Here is a 15481-nt window from a genome sequence, read left to right as displayed (position 1 = left end):
CACTTGATTTATAGTACTCATCTATTTAATACATACTCATTTTTTTTCTTTCATACACTTTTTCTTGTTTCTTTCCTTGCTTTTAAAGAGAAAAAAAACACTGTTGACCAACGGCTATAAAAATAGTTGTTGGCAACGTTAATTCCATTTTAGCTATTTTACAGAAACCTGTAGAAATAGCTCTTCTCAAATTGAATAGCCATTTTGGCTTTTTTTTTTGCCTACTGCGTTGGAATGATAAAATAAAGAAACAAAAGTTAAAAGGACATGTTTTTAAATTTACCTTTCCATTTGCCTCTCCAATTGGAGATGCTCTTATAAAGTAAGCTTATGTAACTTTTCGATAAATACCACAAGTTACTAGAAAAAATAAATACGACTCAAGTTCACTTGACTTATAGTGCTCACCTATTCTATACATACTCATTTTTTTCTTTCATACACCTTCTCTTCACACATATCTCACTTACTAACTTAAGTAGTGAAGCGTACCATGAATTCAATTAAAGAAAAAGACTCTTCATTTATTGATGGAAATAGACAATTCTAACATGAGACTTATTTTTCATGTGAAAATTTATTGGAAAAGGTCAAGACCAACCACCTCAGTCCATCACAATCATGAAAAATCCAAATCTTGTAGAAGTTTTTTTTTGCGAATTCATCTTTAATAAAGTCTATTTGAGGATTAATTTAAAGTTGCAGAGAACTATTTGTAAGGGTCTAACAGGACCTGCAAACACCCTACTACTTGTATGTAACACACTCACATGTATGTATGTATGACTAGTTATGGGAGTAAAGGACTCGTGTTATTTGAATTAGTTATTTGTAGTTTGATTTTGTATGTGATATTATTTTATTTATTTATCTGTGGTAATGCTACGTGAAACAGTCAGGACCTCCATCCATATGTAATTTGCTTCCCGGAATAATTTCACAATGGTGCTTACCCATGTCTTGTTTTATCCTGCAGAGAGGGTGGTGGTGGTCGGTTCAGAAAATGCAGAGATGGTTGATGACAGTAATTATGGACAGAATGATAATAATGGACAGGGTGATATAAGTGGTGGTAGAGGTGGAGGTGGGAGTGGTGGGACTGGAGATGTTGAGGACAATGGAGGCATTGAGATAAGGTGGAAATGGAGGTGGAGGTGGTGGGACTGGGGTGGGTCATGCAATACCATATTTATGGAATTTCTACCTCCATATTTCACGTTATTTGGAACCTTAAGCTTTGTGCCTTAAAATAGATGGAAAAGTTCTTGAAGGCACAGTCAAAGGCATGCTGCACCCATTGGCAGTACCAACATTTGAGGACATGATTATCGCAATTTTGGCAGAAAACAGTTCTGGATTGTTACAATACTGTACAGTGACTGCAGTTTTCATGTCAGTAGTGAAGTTATTTTAGTACAGGAAGCATTGCTGGTGTGCTCATTCCTTTCATTTTGCCTGCCACTTTTAGGATGAGATTTTTGTTCTTGCGTATTTCTCAGTCCTCCCACAATGCTGGCAGCCTTGAGGTAGGATTGAATGGGACCAAATACAATTTGCGACAAATTAAACGCAAGTGTTACAGAAAATAGAAGTGCTACAGAAGCAACCATGAAACCTGTTTGGCAATAATGAAGCCTTACATTGCAAGATACAAATTACAGACCTGTGACGTCGAAGAAACAAGCTGGAGATTATTTCCATGCACAATAATGTGAAAGAATTTAAATAGGCAAAGTCTCAAGAATAGCACATGAGAACTATACATCATCGCTCATTATATGAATCTTAAAAGTATATAAGCAACCCGTCGAGTTATTGCTTGCAAAGGAAAATATCGAGAACATGGCAGAGTATCTGATTAAGTGGGACTGACTGAGGCACTTTATGGCACATGTCTTGGGATCATTTCTTGTAGATAGTAACCTATCTTGCATACTGTTAATCCCATCGAACTCAAGACCAAGTGAAGCATTGATTTCAGTAACTGAGGATCTACACATTCACCATCTGAGCTTTCTTTCTTGAGTTGTCCTGATTTTGATGGTAACCTATCTTGTTTGTCTCTCGGGGGTATAGGAATGATTTCTTTTGTCAGACTTGGGAGAACCTTTCACTGTTTTGCTCTCCAATGATACTCTCTTGGTTGCTGCCAGAGCACCGGCAGCTGCTGCAGTTCTTTCAGCAATCCTTTTTTGGCGTTGAATCACTAACTCTTCCATTTTCTTCCTAGTCTCTTCTTCCTGTTCACAAGCATGTTTTGTAAGAAGTTGAAAAGTTTGTGAAACATATTAAAGAACAGCTTGAATAAGCAACCTAATCAATACCTTCTCTTGCTTGCTCTTCTGAATTGCGGGCTTACTGGCAAGTGATGATTTCTTGCCTTTAGACGTCATCTCAGTTTTGCTCTTACCGAGGTATCCTTGCACAATTTTAGACCTCACTTCTGGAACTTTTCTCCCAATAATTCCATTCTTCTTGATGGCGGTCTTGTCAGTGTTTGAAGGAAGCTTCTTCTCAATTTGATCTCCAGATTCAACGTTCGGGCTTCTCTGAGCTTCCATGAATGATATGTCAATTCCCCGGTCTGTGTCCCAGGATTCTCTTGTAGATTCAAATCCAGAATGCCGTTCAAGGACCGCACAAAGGTCATTCGGTTCATAGGCATCCAGTACTTCATGATTATGATCTGCAGTTCCATTTTCTGGCTGGGAAGATAAAGTTAGATCCGCGGCCATTCTTATGTCAGTTTTCCACTGTGAATCATATGGATCATCTGCAGTTGATCGAGCGTGAACCATGAAAGAATCATCAACAAGTACGTCTTTTCTACTTGGCTTGGCATTTGAAGAATCACCCTCTAGTGACAGCATGCAATTGGCTGCATCCTGGCTTTCTGGTTTCCCTGAATGATTGATAACAAACCAATCATCTCCTTTTCCAGGCTTGATTATGGATGTCCTACTAGTACGAGATAAGATACCTCCAAGTCCACTAGATTCTTCTAATCTTCGTGAAATTAGCAAATCTTCATCTGACGAGTCCCTTCTCTTCATGATTGGTCTAAAACCCTCTGCATTTTCAATATCTTCCGGCCTAACTCTATCCTCATGTTCCCCATCCCTCTGAGTCACAACAAATGAATCACCCGCAGCCATCCTTTTGTTCAGTACTTTCTCTGGTCCCAATTCCATAGCAGGATTGATCCCTGATGAAGTTCCATCTCCAGCACTTCTGATTATGAAATGCTCTTCCCGAACATCCACTGGCTGCAACTTTTCTACTCCATTAACCGTGCAATCATCTTTAATCAGAAGGCTCTGGAAAGTATCCCAATTCTCGTTTGTTCTTCCTACCTTGGATGTATTTGAAACAAGGCCATCAGCAAAATCCTGGTTGGGAGAATCACTTGATTCATTTGACTTGTGGTTACTCTTGTTCAAACCTTTTCTTCTATGTGTACTGGAATTTGACTTGTGCAATTTCTCCAACGGTCCAACTGCATCATCTACCTTCTGTTTGATGGTATCTTCATCAATGAAATCATCCTCATCCGTAGAAGTTTCATCAGAAAAACTACCACTTCCTCCATTTCTTCTCTTGGGGGTGATGTAGTTAATGTTGCGGATAACCACGGTCTTAGATGACTTCTTCCTGTGTTTTTTCTTGTAATGAACATCTGTAGAAGAGCGCTTTTTTTCCTGATCCGTATGGGAATCTGAATCATTCACATCAGAGTCACTGGACTCTGTTTGTCTTTCTTCTCCTGAATATTCATATCCTTTTTTGTTCATGGATTTATCCTTCTTTCCTGGACTAAGTTCTTTCACACTAGAAGGCCACTGCATATTTCTTGGATAATGAGGAGGAATAGGCTGCATGGTAGGGAAAGGATATCCTTGATATGGAGGAAATTGAGGAACAGGGCCTTGGAAATTGTACATATATGGCCACTGCATTGGTACTTGAACTTTGGCATTAGTTGATGGTATCTGGTCAGATGTTGCCATGCTTCCATCTGCAAATTAATGTATTTGACATCAGAGAACAGAAAATTGTTTATTGGAAAGTAGTATGGAGACTTCGTGCCTTATGCACAAGCAAGAAATAACAACAGAATAACCTAGCAAACACCAAGAATCAAGGGCAACAGAGACTATTTTGACTACATTACCTGTAGTTAATGTACTGTGAAACTATCTACTTCAAATTAAGAGAAGGAATCAGATCATACTAATCTCAACTTTATTATTCCAAGATTAAAGTTTTTCAAAAATTTAAAATCCGCGAGTAGTAGTTGGAGCCGTCTTTTGTTGCTTGGGCATCAAAACAGGGGTCATCGGCGGTGCTTTTTACATCATACATGAATGGCATTAACTATACAATGAGTACTGCTAATTTCACCATACTCAGAAAGAGAAAAAACGCTTTACATATTTGCCAAAAAAAGCACAGGACCTCAGGTTCATGAAAGATTTACACAGCAAGTAACAGGAGATTAACAACAATATTGAAAAGTACACTAATGTGTGATGAATTGAATGTGTCCCTAGATCTATTCGAGTAATCTATCATAAATAAACCAAAATAGATGATGCTTCGAGACAATGCATGATGAAGAAAGGAGTGAGCAAGGAAAGAACACACAATACCCTTTTTGCTGTCTGCTGTTGAATCAGATCTTGATGCATCTGAAGATCCTTTGGGCACAGAATCACCAGTGGATACCCCATTGTTTGCCAAGTTTAGCATGACATTCTGATTAAGGGCACTAATTTCATTTGCAAGTACAATTCCTGAAGTTCCCAAAAATGACAGTTCTGATGGAGGGCATGCCTCCATTGCTGCTAATTCTTCCATCCAAAGACCATCCCCATGCTTCTTTTTACATAACTCCTTGAAATTGTTGCATGCTTCCCTGCATACAAACACCACTAGATTTCAAGGCTGCAGGATCTATTCAGATAAATCTGCAATGGAGTTTATTACTCTAATGGAATGTAGATATTTGGCCAAAACAAAGGAATAAATGGCCGCTTCAGCCGCCATCCCAAAGCTCAAATGACTCCGATGACATTTTCTCCTATTCATGTAAATACATATTTACAGCCAACAGAATTCAACCAGTAAAAATGGATTCATTTTTACTGTTAAAAATCTGGCTTTTTTTTTTGTACTCAAATTAACCAAATTAGAAACACAAGATGCAAATCCACTAATTAAAAAAGAACACACAGTGACTAAAGAAAGGATTTTGGCTTTATTTTCCATCAATTCTGGTCAGCAAATTCGTTCTCAAAACAATGAATAACAGTTACTGAATCTCCAAGTCATACCTTAACCGTGAAGCTCCAAAAACATCTGCAAAGGAGATGAGATCATTTATGTTGTCCACTTCAAATCCAGCAACAAGACCACGGGCATAAGCCATTGCTTGCTCTTTGCGAAGCAATGTTTTCCGGGCTTCCAGAAGCCGTTGAAATTGGATCCTTGATATCAAAACAAACGATCAATGAGTGACATTTCCAGAAAGATAACACGTACATAAACACAAAGTTTGCTAAAAAAAAGAAAAAGAAGGATTACTTGGAGTTTTCCTCAGGCACAGCATGATCACTTTTCTCAAGTTCACCTTTTAGCTGAGAACAATTACCGGTGAAGATAATTAAAGAATTGATGTGATTTTCTGCTAAGTATCACAATTAATCAAAAAATTTCATGGAAAAGTGATATACCTTGGAGGAATCGCTTGACTTCCGTGTGATACGATTGGCAGCTGGTCCACTCCCTGATAAAACAAAGCTATTCAGTACAGAGTTGAAAAGTGGTACATATTATACAAATGATTAAAGTAAATCAATCCCAACACAGATCGAAACTATTGCCAATAATGATTTAGATCCTGATGATGATACCTTCCTCCAGCTGTCCAGCTACATTTGTGTTTGACAATTCATTGGCCTGAACGGAACTCTCCTCAATCTGCAGAATTTCTCTTTCTAGACTGATAAATCTCTCGAGCACTGCTGGTGTACTAACAAAGCGAACAAATCTAGACAAAAGAAAAGATAAATCGTCTTTCAGTGCACCACCACAAAACAGAAAAACAAAATAGCAATTGAACTCCTCGGTTCTCTGGTAATATCCTGGGTTTAGTGCGGGTAAAGTTTCAAATTTACACAAACATCACATAGCTTACACTCAATCACATAGGCTAAATTCAGTGCCAAAATCAAATTCCAGTTTGTTTTAACTTTGAACATGGCCAACAAATGGCAAAGACCAAACCAAATCCATGGAAAAGCAATTTCTTTGTTAAGAAGATTAACAAGAGATTAGGATTTGGGGATTCGTATGGAATCAGAACCGATAGTAAATTTAAAAACTTCGAGCACAATTCAAGAGCAACTCTGTATTTGTGTAGATAATAAATTCCAGTTCCATTCATTCAATGAAGAATCCACAACCTTTCACACTATTTACAGAAGTGGAAACAATAATATGCAACAACTATGATGAAATGAACAAATTTCACCCATTGTTCAAATTCAAAAACAAATCCATGATATCCAGCAATTCAATCAAATAGCTCAATAGATTTAAAGCCCAACATCTAAATTTCCCAGCAAGAAAAAACAGAGTAACACGTTAGATTCATTACCTCTCAAAAGTGCCTTTGGTGAACCAAGGAGCATTTTTGGTTGGTGGGCAAAGTTTGATGGAATACCCTCCTTTGGAAATCTGATCTTTAATATATTCAAGGTGTGAAATGAATGGTTCAAATAACCCAGAAGCCAGCTTCTCATTCTTGCCTCCATAGAAGAGAACCAGATCACACCTGCACACACCAAAACAACAACATACGAATAAAAAAAGAAGAGATCTTTAGCCTCAAGGACAAAAACCTCGAAGTGAATTGAGATTAAAGAGAGTGAAAGTAAGTGTGATATTGATGTCGTACCTGGTTCGAGTTGGAGTGAGTTGAAAGAGGGCATAGTCAAGAAGAGTTGAAGAATTCATTGTGACCATGTGAGAAGCAAAGAGGGAAGTCAAAAGGACTCAAACATAATGCATGGTCTTGGATCAAAAGAAAGGTATTAGGGTAGAGAGGTTGCTTTCTTTGAATGAAATCTTGGTATAATATTCAGTCATGCATGTTGAGGCTAAGGAATAGTAATGTTGTTGAACGTGGGCATCACCCTTTGAATATGCTTAGGTGAAGCTGAACTGGACATGATCATGTAAGAAGCGACAGCAAGAGATGATGAAGCTTTGCACATGCAGGAGCAAGGAGTAATTTTGGCTGTCTTTAGAAGGGACGACCCCACAAATAATGGGCATCCAGATTTGGTAAACGTCCTTTGTTATGAGATTGGATTTGAGTGAAGGTATCATCAACATGTTACAAATTGATTGATTTGTGATGATTTTTTTTAGTCAACAATTACATGGATCATAATCGTCTCTTCAATTTTGCTTTCTTAATCTTTTTTTTTTTAATGGATAAGGTTAATATTAATGTTAGTTCCTTTGTGTTGCATTGTCATGGTCCTCTTGGCACACAAAGTAATAACGTAATAAAATAAATATTTTTAATTTTTAATATCTTATTTAATATATTTTTTATTAATATAGGTGTCTCAACCTCATCTAATCGTATTTAAATTTTAAAAAATAAGTTTGGTAGTTAAGTAAATTTGCTCATTATTATTATTATTAAAGTTTATAATAATTATTATTTTTACTTTGATGATGATGTAGTTATGTTATTTTTTTTACTTTGCCTCAATTCTCTTAAAAATTAAAGTTTTTAAGTTGATAACAATTTATATCCCACAAGAAAATCAACAAGAAAATCAAATTATTTATAAAATATAATCAATAACTAAAATGCTTTTATCCCGTCAAAATTATTACAATTACCATTTTATTTTAGATTTTTATCAAATACCTAATTGCCTAAAAACTTCCACAGATCATAAAACATAATGCATGTAAAGGCTATCCTCCTTCACAGTTAGCAAACAAATAATAAGTATTCCTTCTATGTACGTATGCCCTGATCAATTCAATTCTCAAAAGTGTTGGATGCAAAAGTAAATCACATGGTTGAGATTGAATGGGTTCAGAAAGGAGGAGCATTTTTTTTTAATTTTGCCATCCACTATCGATTTGCTTTCATTTTCTTAGAAAATGAACCAAATTCAGTCAAACCGAGCACCACTATTTTATGCTCTGGGCTCAGATCTGAAAGGTGATAAGTTTATAATATATATATATATATATATATATTTGAGTTTATGATTGATTTTGAAAAAAAATGGAAACAAAGTGAAAAAATAGTCTAGCTATAGAATAGTTAGGGCAGTTTTTCCTAATTTTTTCCATGAGTATTTATATGTATGTTTTTCTATAATTAGTATGAAAATTATAGTTGGAATACAATTTTTCTCCCTGAAAAAAATATCCTCTAAATATACATGAATAAGAGTTAATTGAAATTACTATGATATAGATACACACTAAATGAGAAACTCTAAGTATTATTGTGTATGTTTTTCTTCAATTAGTATGAAAATTGAAGATTATATAATTGTAATATATATATTCCCTGAAAAGGGTATCCTGTATTATTATGATATAAATACACACTAAATGAGCAATCCTAAGTATTTATGTGTAAGTTTTTCTTCAATTAGTATGAAAATTGAAGATTATATTATTATTGGAATATATTTTTTTCCCTGGAAAAATTATCCTCTAAATATAAATGAAATTTAATTAAAATTTCTATGATACAAATATGCGAGAAAAGTAATTAACACTTTTTTTTTTAAAATGCACAAGACAAAAGCGATAAACATGATTTATGAAACTTTTGTTTTTTTTTTTATTAACGTGGGTGTCCGGACTAGCTTGCGCGCGCACCTCGACTAATCCCATGGATCCTAAGTTAACGACTATGAAAACTTCCAGTGGTCCTGAGGTTTATAAGACTCGAACTGGTGACCTCTAAAGAACAAACCTAGAGCCTGACCAGTGAACTACACCCGTTAAGGTTAACTTTTGTTCTTTCTCATGCTTTGTGTCGGTGATATTACTTATCTTAGCATTTATCTATAAAAATATTATAAAAAATACTTTAATTTTGAAAAGCAAAAAGCATGGCTAATCCTCAATTTATAGTTAGTGGTAATTAAAGTTATAAAAAGTGAATTTTGAATTTCAAAGATTTAATATTAAAAAACTCACATAATTGATTAGTTGAAAATTTTAAAATTCAAAATTATTAGATTATTACAATATTAATCACCATCAACTAGCAATAACAAATCTATTAAAAAGTGCTATAAAGACACTAAAATCATGGCTGTACAATGTTATTGGACCACATCTATGCTACCTAATATTGCTTTTTTGATAGTCACTAATTATTTACTCACTTTACAATATATATATATATATATATATATATATATATATATATATATATATATATATATATATATTCTAAAGTGTGTTTGGTATTGCGATCGCTGTTGTGGTTGTGATTTGAAAAAAATTATTTTATAAAAAGTACTTTTAGTTGAGGTTGGTTTGAAAAAATAGGTGTTTGGTTAAAACTGTGGTTGAAATTGAGGTTGAAGAAAAAGTAGTTTAATGTGTTTGATTAAGAATGCTTTTGAAATTAAGGTTATAAAATAATTTTAAAAAATATATATTAATATTGATGGTTTTTAATTTAAATATTGTAGATTTAACTATTACTATTATATCATGAAATAAATAATACTTTATATAAAATATTTTTTATTGTTCCATTAAATTTTTTAAGAGCATAACAACATAGGTAAAATATAATCAGGAATAAAATTAGGATCGCGATCAAATTTTACAAATATTACATCATCAAGCGATCTCCGTCTAATTTATGTAGTGTCATTGAATAATGTTTAACACTAGTTTTTCGAATAAAACACAATTAAAAATAAAAAAATATTTTTTTATTTTGTTAAATCTGACCCGATTCAATGCATTTTAAGCGTTGAACCAGACCGGTCCGGCCGGAACAGTAAAGCATGCTCCACTGTTCATGGAAAAAACTCATGAACAGTGAACAGTGGAGCATGGAAGGAAACCCATGAACAGTGGAGCATGCTCCACTGTTCACGAGTTTTCCAGCTCAAGAAGCAAGAAATTGCTGCTTCTTGTAAATTTATGGTCGTGCCACAATTAACAATTAATAGTAGGCCTCACCAGTATAAATTTGTTGTTGGAGTATTACCAAATGGTTGAATTACTATGATTGTTTAAAACACAGAAACAATCACTCAACCAAACACACTTAGACGAAATCATAGAATAACCCCAAAGTTTTTTGCTCAAGATAGAGTTATGTCATGCGAGAGGTCTCATTCACTATATTGCACGTGAAATGGTGTAGAAAAGAGGGATATTTTATCCACAATACAAATAATATTGTTTTGTTTTAAATTTGAAGGATTTTCACTTGAAATTATGTATTATAAAATAATATAAAATTATATCTTGAAGCTTTATTTAATATTTTAAATTATTAAGCTGTCATGATTATTTGATATTGTATTATAACCTTGTTGATCAAGTGGTTACGAGTTCGATTCTCAATACCCTCATTTTATTTGATAAAAATTAAATATAAAGGAGTATGAGAGCCCGTGTAAGTTTTAAGCCCGAAAATCTTTTACTCGAGGACATGTGTTATAGAATTATATAAATTATATTTTAAAATCCCATATAATAGTTTAATTTTTTTTTGATGAAATGGTTCTTTTACCATATAAATTCATACTGAAGTTTTATTTTTGTATCCAAGAGAAGGAAAAGAAAAGAAAAGAAAACATTAATCTAAAATTACCTCTTATATTCGTTCTAGATTATCAGGTGAACCCTTCAGATTTTGTTTTAGGAAACTTGAATTATCTTTTTTTTTTCCTTCCTTCGGGAGAATTATCAGAATCTCAACATCAATTTGTAGTAGTTGGATTCAAGCCAACCAAGAGACAGCTATATATCACCTTAGCTGGAAATAGACCGCTGGTGGGGTTAGCCGACATTTTATTATGCTCAAGCAAGCAAGCAAAGTATCGGCAGCTCACGTTTCAAGCGAAAACCCTTGTTAAATGAGAAGAACCTTAAAATATATATATTTTAATTAAATATATATTCTAGAAAGAAATTTATTTTTATTTTTTAATTAAATATATATTTTTTAATTTTTTTTATCCATTTATTTTATTATAAAACATTATCTAAACACGTATTCTTAAGACACGGAGGCAAATCACTGATATTTCTGAGACATCCACTTTTTTTTGAGAGCATGAAAGCCCATAAAACATGGTCAAATTCTTAAGATAACAAAGCTTGAAGCCGATTGGGACATTAACCTTTAGTATAGGCCCAATTACAAACAGAGCAAGCTTGCTCAGGGCAGAAAAATTAATAAAATAAAATAAAAGGAAAGCACCGTTGCCTTCATGTCTCCTAGCCTCCTTCCTATGTGTTTACTTGCATGTTCTTGTAAACTTATAGTTTACGTGCAAATTACATGTATAATTTCCTCTAATGTAGAGTCTAATTGTCATCGGAAGAACTTTCGAAGATTTTACTACGAATGATGGATATAATAGAAGTAATTAAATACCTATAAACATATAATAAAAATAACTTTTAATTGAAAATATATTAAAATAATTTTTTATAATTGTTTTTTTATTTTTATTATCAGTACATAGAAATTATCAAAAAATACATAAAAAAATTAGTTTAATATTTTTTTCAAGTAAAAAATAATTTTTTTCAAAAAAAAGCTATCATAACATCAAACATGCACTAAATATCAAAGATCCATCTCAACCCAATAGATTAAGCTGTTAAGTAAGGGTTCTAGGATATGATTTATGCACAGACTCAATTACTTTGTGTTTAATTTTTATCAATTAAATAGGGAATGATGATATTCGAACTTGTGATCACTTGATCATCAAGGCTCTGATACCTTATCAAAGAATCAATTCAACCCAATATTTTAAGCTGTTAAATGAAGTTTTAGAATATGATTTATATTATTCTCTAACACTAAAAAAAAATAAAATAAAAAAGACAATATCCATTTCTTTTTAGATAGAAAAAACATGCTTATATGAGGCGAAAGTTCCATTAGCAAGTGGATTTCAAGCATGGATGAGCATCTATGTACCCAATTAGTGCTTATGCTCAGTTTTTTACTCAAATTCATGCAAATTCTTGAATGTTTATCATCTTAGAGAGTACAAGCCTTGATGATTAATTAAACGAACACTACTCGATTTCTTCGAAAACAAAAATTATGGACCGGTTTGAGTCGCCCCGCAAAGTTTTAATATTCTTCTCGAGATTCAAGCCTTAATACTAATTCTTACTTGAGAAACGAACAAGAATACTATTCAAGATTGTCCCCAAAGGTGACTGCAGTGGAAATTCATAATTACTTTGGTGACGATTTTTATAGCCCTCGAGGAAGAGAATAGGTCCCCCGTCCTCACTGTTTGGATCTTAACTGAGTCAAGATCCGCGTTGTCAATTCCACGAGTCAAGCACTCATACAAACTAAACTAAAATAATTACTTTTCTTTGGTTGATAAACAAAGAACAAGAAGGGGAAAGCGAACCTGCTTGTACTCCTACATTACAGCGTGCATAGTAATTTGGATGGATACAATACTGTGTCCAATATACACATCCCATCAAGTTCTGGGCATGCATGCTCCTCAAATATAAGAAATTTCCTTTCCTTTTCGGATCAATATATAATATATAACAAAATTAATATTGTGAAATGGTTCAAATTGTACATGAACGAGAAATTCATCTTAAAAAATCTTTGACTGACGATTTTTATTTTTTTAAAATCTAAACTCTCAATTTCACATTAAAAAATTACAAGATTTTCATGTTGTTTATATAGTTAAAATTTTAAAAGTTGAAATTAAATTCCTCGAATATCAAAACTTTTAGAGTGGGGGAGGCCTATGTTATGTGAGCTTTCAACTTAAATTACTCAAACGCTGCTCTGATTGGGATCTGGGTTGATTGCAAAATAATATTTTAATTTGAAAAAATTATTTTTTGTTTCTAAAACTTGAGTTGTTTATATATATATATATATCATTAATTTTCTATATAAATAAGGGTTTGGTGCTATTCAGGATAGAACAATCTGCTCTTGTGCCTCTTTTGTCTTCCTTCTACTTTCTTTAACTGTCTTTCCTGCTATAGTTAAAAAAAATTACTTTAAACCATATAATTTATTTTATGCTCATTTAATTTAATACAATTCTATGCTTTATTATTCTAATAGTTAATTATTATTTTATATTTACATAAAATGACTTGAATTAAACAAATAACATTTGTTCCCCGGCAATTAATTATAATGGATAATGCTACTACTGGAAATTCAAGAGAATCTGTTACCTATACTTTCTATGTTTAAAACCTGCTGCAACTCTGATTTGATAGTTATATATGTTCACTTGATGATTATGAATTTATGACTATATGCATTTAATTATTACACTCCTCGATTATTTCTACCATAAAATTGTAAAATAACAACAAAATTACTAATATAATATTTTATAACGGTAATTTTTTTATTATAATAGTGACAAAATATTTCTATCAGCCATTTCCAACTGAATATATTATGTTGTTAATTACCAATAAAATCACCAACATAATATAATAATAATAAAAATATTATATTGGTGATTTCATCATTAATATGACACATCATTATTTTTCAACAAATTTACTTTTGGTATTTTCCGTCGCAATAATCCGTCAAAAATCTTGTCGGTAAATCTAAAAGTTTTATAAAACCCCACTCTCCTCTTCTTCTTCTTGAACTGCAAATCAAAATAGCAACTCCTGCCACCTATTTTGCTATAAATCTAGGCCCATCATCATAAATTTGATCATCCAACACTTTGTAGTGTGAGTATCATTTTCTTGGTACCATTTTTTTTAAAATATTTTCTATATCACGTATGTTTTAAGATAATGTATTCATTTGAGATGGATTATTTGTAGTGTAGTTTGCTTGTATATTTAAGTGTTCAACAACCTTTTCATATAAAATTAAAGTTTGATTTGTATGTTAGGGTTTGTTTGTGAATTTGAAAATTTTGATTTTTTTTGTAATTTAACGAAATTGATTTTGAAACTTAATTAGGTGTGTTATAATGAAAGAAATGATGTAAACTTTAATGGGTAACAAAAATATTTTGTTAGTTTTATTGTTATGTTGTTAATTTTAGGGCAATTGATTTTTTTTATTGAATTGATAACAATTAAATGGTATTAATTTAGATTGAATAAGTTTGAATTGAACAAATAATAGATAATTAGTTGGATACCGATTAAATATTGTTAACTGGATTTAATTGGTTAATATTTTGATGCATCGATCATTACATTTTTGTAAAAAAAAAATTATTATTGATTACTAGATTGTGAATTCATTTTTAATTACCAAAGTTGAATTTTGAATTAATTGTTATATTATTAAGAAATGTTGTCATCATTATTTTATATATGTTTTCTAAGTAATGAATAATCATTATTGGATGTATCGAGATTCACCACAAGGGTTGTGTAGGGAAGATTATTGTAAAGGGATTGAGACTTTTATTAATTTTGTATTTCAAATCCAAAGAATATTAGTGGAGGTGGAATTAGATATTTATATATGAAGTGTAAAAACAAAAAGTTCTACCAATAATATGTTATGATGATGCATCTTCTAAAAATAAAGATTGTGAGCCGTTAAGAAGTTGGTTGAACAACAAATTTGTGATTTGAGGGCCAAAATATATATAAAATGTGAACAACACGAAAGGAAGTAATTGGAAGAGATGATTTTATACATGTCCAGTCATTATCATTCTCCTTACGGACCTCCAGAGTATTTTTCTTCCCCTTTCCTCTCCACCTGCAACCTCTTTTTAATGTTCTTAAACATTTATAATTGATTTTTACTTTTAAATTAATGTTAACAAATATAAATATTTACTCTCAATATATATTAAATGTATTATTTAAGTTAAATTTTTGGTATGATATTTTTTAATGTCAAATTATTTTGTGATAGGGTTAAAAACATTATTCACTCCATCTATGAAATTACCAACAAAAATAAAAACTTTGTTGGCTAAATGCGTCAATTTTCATCGGAGAATCACATAAAGTTGTTTAGTGTTTTGATTTATACCAAGATAATCATCGATAGATATCTGTTGTCAATAATTCTGCTGATTATCCTTGGAAATATGAGATTTATTGACAATATGTCGGTAGTATCTATCGATGGATAAACCAACAAAAATTAGTCATTACATGTGAGACTTTTAGGGGTACTTGCACGATTATAAATCATTTAGATGGTTATACGTACCGCATT

The 15481-nt window shown here is 32.3% G+C and overlaps 1 protein-coding gene across 1 annotated transcript; it reads right to left on the bottom strand.

Annotated features, from left to right (window-relative positions):
* Nucleotides 1-1576: 1576 nt before the first annotated feature.
* LOC7485568 (COP1-interacting protein 7) lies at nt 1577-7349 on the bottom strand. Its single transcript, XM_024581508.2, has 9 exons — nt 6959-7349; nt 6659-6835; nt 5913-6049; nt 5733-5785; nt 5584-5636; nt 5334-5486; nt 4650-4915; nt 2325-4015; nt 1577-2240 (listed from the first exon to the last, which is right to left on the bottom strand). Exons 1-9 carry the CDS (start codon nt 7024-7026, stop codon nt 2049-2051), a joined length of 2790 nt encoding a protein of 929 aa, XP_024437276.2. The 5' UTR covers nt 7027-7349; the 3' UTR covers nt 1577-2048.
* Nucleotides 7350-15481: the final 8132 nt, after the last annotated feature.

The sequence above is a fragment of the Populus trichocarpa genome, chromosome 11 (genome assembly GCF_000002775.5).
Source record: "Populus trichocarpa isolate Nisqually-1 chromosome 11, P.trichocarpa_v4.1, whole genome shotgun sequence".
NCBI lineage: Eukaryota > Viridiplantae > Streptophyta > Magnoliopsida > Malpighiales > Salicaceae > Populus > Populus trichocarpa.
Note: the sequence above shows the minus strand (reverse complement) of the source record. Positions and strands in the feature narration are given on the sequence as shown.

Coding starts and splice junctions, on each gene's coding strand:
- LOC7485568 (XM_024581508.2), bottom strand. CDS start 7,026: ATGGTCACAATGAATTCTTCAACTCTTCTTGACTATGCCCTCTTTCAA. Junction 5,487..5,583: donor GTGCCTGAGGAAAACTCCAA/GTAATCCTTCTT, acceptor TTTGATATCAAG/GATCCAATTTCAACGGCTTC. Junction 4,016..4,649: donor AACAGCAGACAGCAAAAAGG/GTATTGTGTGTT, acceptor ATTAATTTGCAG/ATGGAAGCATGGCAACATCT.